This window comes from Impatiens glandulifera, chromosome 5 (assembly GCF_907164915.1).
Source record: "Impatiens glandulifera chromosome 5, dImpGla2.1, whole genome shotgun sequence".
Taxonomy (NCBI): domain Eukaryota; kingdom Viridiplantae; phylum Streptophyta; class Magnoliopsida; order Ericales; family Balsaminaceae; genus Impatiens; species Impatiens glandulifera.
The window spans coordinates 38384091-38393598 of NC_061866.1; the positions used below are offsets into that span (position 1 = coordinate 38384091).

Consider the following 9508-nt stretch of genomic DNA (forward strand, 5'->3'; position numbering starts at 1 on the left):
TCTGTGAGAAAACTTCAGTGTTGTAAGTTGAACAAAGGTTATTTTGTTCAACAGAGAGTTAGCTAGATCAGTGAATTGTATTCGATTAAGAGTATTTAGTGGATATTCTTTCGGTTGTGGAAGAAGGGGTGACATATGAGTGTTTGCTCCGAACATCCATAAACAACTTCTTATGTTCTTTACTTTCTGTCATTCATCTTTCATTGGTTCAAAACTTCAAATCCGACGAACACTTTCGCACTTGAAACTGTTTCAAGAGATCGAAGGATTTGTGGAGAATAGAAATAAATTTTAACTTCTAATTTGTTAACAATAGCCAGACTCTAGTCTCTATTGCTAGCACCGATCCTATCAATTAGTATAAGAACCTCGTTTTCTATTCTGAAGCACCAAAAGAATTTGAATCATGTTGATGGCCACTACAACCAATGTTCCCATATTGTCGAAAGAGAACTAGGTCGTGTGGAAGGCGAGAGTCCACGCTCATCTAGCTACCATAGATGATGAGCCACCTTCTACCACTACTGTGAAGGCTGCTGCTAAGCAGATTAGCAGTGATGCCGTGGTTCTTTTCATGAAGAAAATCTGCAAATTCATGAAGAAGAGACACTTTAAGGCGGAAAGCAGCATACCGAAGCGAGACGAGAAAAAGAAAAGATGAGAAAAAGAACAAGAAAGAGTTGAAGGCTCTCATGCCTGCTGAAAGAAAAGCCAAGTGAGTCGACAACGACTCAAATGATTCATCATCCAACGATAGTGATGATGAAGAGGTTACATGTTTCATGGCAAGAGAAGAAGAAAACTCTAAGGAATCCGAGGTATGTGATTTCTCTCTAGAAGAGTTTACACGAGATGAATTAGTGGTTGCACTCAATGAAGTGGTCATTGAGTACAAGAAACTGTCAGACTCTTTTGATGAACTAAATTTGAAAAACAAATCTGACAGCTCTTCTTCATCTCAAAACAATGATTCTGAAGTTTTTGAAAACAAAATGAATGAGCTCTCATCTGAGAATGAGAAGCTCAAGGAAAAGGTTCAAACTCTGTTTTCTGAAAACCAACATTTGACATATGTAGTCAGTTCCTAGACGAAGTCTGAAGATGCTGTCAGACAGCAGATTAGTGTGCTGAGGCCTTACGGATGCAAATCCGGTTTAGGATTTGACAATGTCAGCCCAGACAAATCCTGTAAGAAGTTAAACTCAGCAACTAACAAGTTTAAGTCAATAAACTTTGTCAAAGGGAGTTTAACTAAGAATTGAACTGCTCCAGTCTGTGATGAGTTAACCTTAAAGGATGAGATTAGTTATGTTCCGCCAACTAAAAGCTGGATGAAAGCTAGGAAGGAACAACCAACAAGTCTGGCATATCAAAACCTGACAGGAAGTCAATGAGTTTTAGACAAAAACCACCCTCTAAGGTTAACAGTTTAGCTGCTAGCAGGAAGACGTCTGCTAAGCCTAAATCATACGCACCGATCACAATGCAACATGGGAAATCCATAAAAATAATCAATGTATGGATTCCCAAGAGATTAATAAGCCATTGACCCAAAGAAAAATGAGTACCAGATTCGTTATTGTCTTTGAATGCAAGTAAAACAGGAAATAACCTGGAAGAGTTAAATTTCATTTGGACAGCCGGCTACTCGGACATGGCATATGACAATCAAAAACCTGAAGTGGCTGACATCTTCTCAAAGCCACTTCTCGAGTCTAAGTTTTATTACCTTAGAAATATTTTTAGGATTGTTAGATTATGATAATGCTTAGATTATGTTTAAATCATAAACTCACCTGGTTTTGATAATTTAGCTTAAATAATCAAAAAGGGAGAAATTGTTGGGTTAAGATTTTTAATGTTGTAGTATGTTTAAATCATGAACTCAACTGGTTTTGATAATTTAGTTTAAATAATCAAAAAAGGAAAAATTGTTGGGTTAAGATTTTTAATGTTGAAGTATGTTTAAATCATGAATTCACCTGATTTTGATAATTTAACTTAAATAATCAAAAATGGAGAAATTGTTGGGTTAAAAATTTTGATTTATTTAAAATAACTTAACAAACATGATTTTAATGATTAATGAAATTGTTTTTGATAATAAATGAATAAAAATAAGTTCAATAATTGTTAGTCATATCAAATATATGAATATATATTTAAATATCAACATCTTAAGTGGTGTAGTGGTAAGTATACACACCTGTTATACATGTGACCTGGGTTTGAGTCTCACCAAGTGCATAATTAATAATTTGATTTTTGTTAATTTGCAGGCACAGCTCAAAGTCAACGCACATAAGCAAATGTCTCAAAGTCAACGCGTAGTTAGACGTGCAAGTCTAACTCGAGCAGATGGCGTCTAAGCAAAGAAGATGGTCTTCTAGACAGCTGGCATCAGAGCTCAACAAATGAACAACTGCCACATGCTGTTATTCAAACTAGCATGTATCCCGTGCATTTTGTCACAGCCCAATCTTCCTGACCCAGGAAGAGGAGGCTTAAGGAGAATGTCACGGCCCAATCCTCCTGGCCCAAGAAGAGGAGGAGGCTTGAGCCCTCTTAAGCCCAACCCAAGGAAGATTCTAGATTGGAAGGAAGCTGGAAGGAAGGTCCTTGATTAGCGCACCTAATTGAGAGTTAAAAGGAATTCCTTGATTAGTGCATCACTAATTGACATATAAAAGGAATGTCCTTAATTAGGAATGTCCTTGATTGATAATTATAAGGAATCCCTGAATTAGTGCACAATTAATGTAACAACTAGAATTAGTCCTATAAATATCTGTGAAGTATTACATTGTAAATCACCAAGTTTTCGAGTAATATAATACTATTCTTTGTAAGAGTTACTCTCTCTCTAGAATTCTTGTGTCAATTCTGTTAAACGCCGAGTGTTGCGTCGAGTAAGGCTGACTAGTTACTCGTTCTTGCGAAGATCGTAACTAGTGCCGCACGGATCGTCAGTGAAAAGACTGAGCCCGTGACAATTTGCACGAGTAATAATAATATAAAAAACAGTGAAAAAATATTACGGTAAATTTTTTATGAACGGGTCAACCCACAATCCGACCCAAGTATCCATTTACTCTCACATATATCCAAATTAACCACAACTCTCGACCTGACAATCCGGACACTTTAAAAATTAAGCATCAATATATATATATATATAGATTAGTTAGTTAAAAAGTTGAACTTATATTGTTAAAATGTCACGCGTTTATCAAATTTTGGGTTGAATTTAAAATATAAAGTGTTATTAGCCTAGTTGGTTAAAAGGTTGTACTTGTTTTGTTAGGTTGCAAGTTCAAACCATACCTATAACATTTTTAATTTTATTTTTAACCGTTTTAAGTTTATGGGCGGGTCAACCCACAATCCGACTCAAGTATCCATTTACTCTCGCATATATCCAAATTAACCACAGCTCTCGACCCGGCAATTCAGACACTTTAAAAATTAAGCATCATTATATATATATACATTGCATGTAATGCACGATCTCAAGAATATATTCCTGTTGTACTACCCAGTACCTCATGGTGTCCAAAGGGAGAATTCGACCGTATTTTAAGTATATATGGAAGCCAAAGGAAAACGGTCGAACAATTGCTTCATTCAATTCAAGAAAGTTTCTGAAATCAAATATCTCACTTAGTATCTAGTTGTGAATACATTGTAATTACATACTGTCTTTTTTGTGAGAAAACTTCAGTGCTGTAAGTTGAACAAATATTATTTTGTTCAACAGAGAGTTAGCTAGATTAGTGAGTTGTATTCGATTAAGAGTATTTAGTAGATATCCTTCCGGTTGTGGAAGAAGGGGTGACGTAGGAAGGTTTTCTCCGAACATCCATAAACAACTCTTTGTGTTCTTTACTTTCTGTCATTCATTTTTCATTGGTTCAAAACTTCAAATTCGACGAACACTTCCGCACTTGAAACCGTTTCAAGAGTTCGAAGGATTTGTGAAGAATAGAAACATATTTTAACTTCTAACAGAGTTAAAATCGAATCGTTTGTCATAAATTTTTATCAATAACTAGACCCTAGTCTCTATTGTTAGCACCGATTCTATCAGATATCAAGTTTCTTATTATGAAAGAAATGATACAAAGTGGATAGATTTCTATAAAATATTATGTATAAACTCTATAGTTATAAACTCCTTGACAATGAGTTTATCGCCTAATGTCTTTCATGAGAATATTGCTCGTATGAGTATCATAGAGATCGACGATCTCTAATTTCAGTGGAAGTTTGTAGTTTGATTGTCTTTCAATTTAGTTATTTTATAGATATTTATGAAGTTTTTTATTCTGATAAAACATGAAGTATTATTCAGTTCATTACACTTTGTATAATTATGTTTAAAGTATGATCTCACTAAAGTCAAGTAGGACCAGTTGAAAATTGACATGATAAGATCACTTTGCATGGAGTTTTCATTCCTCACATTCATGATATGATTTGTCAATTAATTGTATTGATTTATGTGATCATTGTTGGGTCTAGTTGTGCTTAAATACAACGACGAGCTCTTTGGTCCTATATTGATATGTTTAATTGATAAGTTTATACAACATATGATTGAGATGAACATAAAACTTCAGGCGCATTATAGTTGATACATTTATTTTTGTACACACGTGACCCAGTGGGAAATTGTTGGAATTTTTAGGGTCACTAGTATAATAAATAATTGTGCAAATGTCATATTTAATATAAGCCAAAATAATGTGATCTAACGTGAAATTAAGTTTATAGATTATGGGTGTGTTAGATAAAATTAGACCGGTTAATAGAACTTAACACAAATAAACCTTTCATGCAGGAACAAAGAACCGGACCAGTCAAAGTACCCAACCGGTTTGAGAAAACCAACCGATCAAACCAATGAACCGGTTAAGAAGCTCAACCGGTCAAACTATCAAACCGACCAGAAACATGACCGCTCAAAGAAGGCCGGAAACACCAGACAACCGGTCATTCAGAAGCCAAAGCAATAACCGGAAGTCATCCGGTTAAGTTAAATGACCGACCAACATAAGAAGATACTTCGGGTATCTGTTGAGAATGGTACCAAAGGAACAGACTGAACATTTCCATATTCATACAAGTCTGAGGACAGTCTGCAGGCTGCAGAAGACCGTCCTACAGGATCTTTCCACTTCAGGATAAATCAGAAAGGCAATCTTCCAAGTACAGACAACTGTCTAACCGACAGTTACCATATTGAGTAAAAGACAAACCTAGCAGGTTTGTCTTACACACTGGAAGATCAGACCGTCAGGTCTGAAAGGTTGACCGTCAGGTCTGAATCACTGAACCTCTGCTCAGCCAATCAAATTCAAGGAAGTGAAATATGACCGTTGGCATATTTCACCTATAAAAGGAGCAGCTGAAGAAGAGTAAATATGGGACACAAGAGATTCTAAGGGGGACACAGTGAACAATTAAGTTACAAGTGATAAGATTGTACTCTCTCTCTAGAAAAAGCCTAAGTGCTAAAGTTGAAGTGTGTATTTACAATTTCGGTGTAAATTGTACGGGTGTTATCGAGCAGGAAATAAGTCTCGATCGGATTGTATTTGTATTCCTTAGTGAATATCCTTCTCGCGGTTTCGAGAGGAAGGGGTGACGTAGGAGTTTTATCTCCGATCATCCATAAAAACCTGTCTTGTCATTTACTTTTTGCTGGTTCTACACTCTTACCGATTTGTACTAACCTACTTACACCGCTTTGACCGACTCTATACTATCTAAACCGAATCACCAAGTTACAAAAACCGACCCATCAATTCCCAAACCTGTCCTATTCAAAACCGGTTCTACCTATCCTGTAAGTGTGCTGCTTCAACCTGAAACAAACCTCTTCCGCGCTTGAACCTGGTTCAAGGGTTTGTGACAGTTTGTGTAGTATTGAAACCCCGGTGTTAATCTCTAACCGGATTAATCACCACCCTTTGAGTGAGACGCGCTAACCGGCCCAACCCCGGTCCTCCAGTCGCGACCTAGATCCTAACAGGGTGTATTTGTCATGAATATAAAGTGAGGATACCTAAGTGACATTTCTAATTTTATGAAGGGGCTAAATTAGAAATGACATAACGATAATAACTAACTTAATGTTGGTTATATGTAACGGTAATGGTCCTCATTTGAAGTACGGATAATTCTCCTTTGCGTCCTCATTAACAGAGAGAGAAAATCATTGACGTACTCATCATCAAATTGGAAGAACCATCCCATAAAGAAAGTCTAAAGAAATAGAGAATTAAAGACTTTTTCTATTATAAGGAAATAGAAGATTCAAATTAATGAATTAAGGTACGCGTCTCACATATTCAAATTTTAATTTCTCACACACTAAATTAGGATAATTCTAACATATTTGCCAACGATGAAAAGGAGCCTTGACTTTGACACTTAAAATTTAATTATAGTGGAGAATTGTTTGATTCAAGTGTTTGTTATTTATTTTCTCTAAAAAAAAAAAAAAAAAAAAAACTTTACAATTTTATTAGCTTTCTTAATTAATTTATATTTCTCTGACATAATAATATCAAGAGTAACAAATTAATTAGTGATGGGTTACTTCTGATAACAGTATTGGTAATTTGGTGGTGATCATCAGAAATCAGAATGACGACTTCGATTGTTTTCACGTTCATATTGATTTTTTTAGTATTGGTTATTGAATTAGAGAATTAAATTAATAATAGGTGACTGATAATTAATTTTGTTTTTATGGTATTTTTCATTAGACTTATTATTGTATTGTGGGAATTTTTGTATTTGTTTCCACTTTTCTCCCCTCACTTATCTATTTTGTGTATGCTCCATCTTCAAATAGGATATTGTGTTATTTTGCTTATTAATACAATTTTTCTTTTTTATATCTCTTTTTAAAAATAAAATAAAATCATGAAATTAATTGCATCTTTGATTATTAACCAACAACCCATGGTGGCATAATATTTTTAATAAACTTATGAAGGGAGCATGAAACTTAGAATTAACCTTTATAAATTAAGCCAGTATTACAAAATCCACAAATTAAGCACCAACAAATAGAGAGAGTACATATATAAATAGGCTTCTTTATTGATCTTCACTTACAAGCACCATAAAAAATAAAGGTGCTTTATTTAACATAACATCACGAGCTAACTTAGAGTTACCAATTACACATCGCACACATCCATAATAGAGCCAATAAAAACGGTGGTAGGAAAGCCATATTAAACATAGTCGTCGAATCGATAATTAATTAATGGCATCCACCACCATGCCCATGGTGTTGTCCTCCAAAATCTAGGTTTTGGTCATGAGGAACGCGATGACAATGGCCATGGTGCCTGCCATGATGACCGTGTCTACGGTGGTCTAGATCTCTTGTGGCCATGACGATCAAGATTTGATCATCTCCAGCCTCGTGAGGGTCAAATCCACAGCCTCGACCGCGATGAAGGTGTCCAAAGTCATGGTGACCTTGGGCATGATCATTATGATGGCGATGGTGATGGTGATGGCGACGTCCATGGTGTCCAAAACCAAAGGCATGGGGACCATTTGCTTGATGATGATGGTGGTGTTCGAAGCCAAAGGTGTGTCGAGGATGGGCATGCGGATGATGGTATCCCAAGCCAAACGAAGCGACATGGCTAAACATATCGAGTTGATCAGGTTGATGATGAGGACGACGTTGATGAATGAAAGTCATTTTCTTCACTTGGATGATGAATAAAAAGAGAGAAATTAGATGGAATAGAGTAATGTTTTGGTGATGAGAATAATAATGTTATCAATTTATAGAGTTAGATTTACGTGTTGGCCAAGGGTATCTAGTGTGTACTCGGTTAGGGTTATTGCTTTTCTTGGCAACCAAGTAGTTTTTCTATTCATTGTATTCAATTAATATGTATCTAAGTTGCAAAGATAAGATAAGTAAGGAAATGGTCAAAACTTAGTGACAAAGATATCTTTTATAGGTTTGAATGGTAGTAGTGATTACATCCAAAACCATCTTTATCAATATGTCATTTATAATTTTATATTCATAGTTTTTTTTACAAACATATATTTTAAAAATAAAATTATTTTTAACTAAAAACTACATATACCTTGAAAAACCAAATGAGAGAAAATATTTTTATGTCATGATTTGAAAATTGGTGTCGCCATAATTTATATAAAATTATGAATTGATAATTACAATAATTTAACCATTATAATTAAGCCAATACAACAAAATCCAAAAAACACCAATTTCATAAATAGGTTTCTCCAACTATCTTTACTCTTACAAGTATCTTTACAAACAAAAAAGTGCTTATTCTAACAAAATATTAAAAATTTTGACTCGATGTCAGAGATTAAATCTAGAAAACATATATCTTCGTGTGAAGACCTTATTCCTCTGCTTTAAAATCTTCGAGTCACTTAAGTGTTTCTGTGTAATTAATATTCATTATTATATTATGTTTTTGTAGTTATACTTAAATAAATTTTTTAATTAAATGAATCATTAAAAAAAAAAAATCACAATCATTGGCTAGACAGAGTTACCAATTACACATAAAAAACATCCATAGTCACGGGGACCTTGGGCATGATCATTATGAAAGCCTCTCTTAACATAATATATATATATATATATATATATATATATATATATATATATATATATATATATATATATATATATATATATATATATATATAATCACTGTATTGGTAAACATCAACCCATAACGAGCAAAAATTTGAAATCTATTCGAACTAAATTTTTTTCACAAAAACAAATCTACCCGGCCTATCAGAATTTCATAAGAACACGACCCTCCGCTTTCGTCCTAAAAATTATAGAAATTCAGTAAGATAATGAATTTCAATTTTTCAAACTAATAGAGTATAAATAATTTTTAATTAAGGCCTTGTTCGGTTTGAGTTATTTAAATAACCCAACTCACTCAAACATCTTTTCACTCCCTCTCTTATCAATCATATCACTCAATTCATTACCCAAAATACTAAAATACCTTATATTTTAAATTACTATTTATTATTTTATTATTATTTTCAACACCTTTTAAGTAATTTTACCAAAAATATTCTCACTACTTCAAAATCATCACCAATCATTTATTTTCCCCCTCTAAGTTATTACAATAACCCCAATCCGAACAAAGTCTAAGTTTTCAATGGAACACTCTAGCTAAGGTAGTAATGAATATGAATCCGCCCTTGTGCATCAAGTTCCAGGTAAAAAAAAAGTAACTTTATATAAAAAACTATTCCCACATCGTAATATTGAGAATAAATTTCATCTATAAAACAACAAATTTACCGCAAGCCCATCATTATAACATGTAATTAAATTAAATTTACTTTTTTGGGCCCTGTAAAAACTTGGCGGCGGTTGAAGCCCACGGCCAATCAGACCCTAGGTTTCTCTTCTTCTTCCTTAAAAACTCGTAACTGAGCTGCAAATAATAAC

At 34.1% G+C, this 9508-nt stretch overlaps 1 protein-coding gene across 1 annotated transcript; it reads right to left on the reverse strand.

The window, feature by feature from the left end:
* Nucleotides 1-7279: 7279 nt before the first annotated feature.
* On the reverse strand, nt 7280-7732 carry LOC124939307 (uncharacterized histidine-rich protein DDB_G0274557-like). Its single transcript, XM_047479792.1, has one exon. It carries the CDS (start codon nt 7730-7732, stop codon nt 7280-7282), a length of 453 nt encoding a protein of 150 aa, XP_047335748.1.
* Between the last annotated feature and the right edge of the window lie 1776 nt (nt 7733-9508).

Coding starts and splice junctions, on each gene's coding strand:
- LOC124939307 (XM_047479792.1), bottom strand. CDS start 7,732: ATGACTTTCATTCATCAACGTCGTCCTCATCATCAACCTGATCAACTC.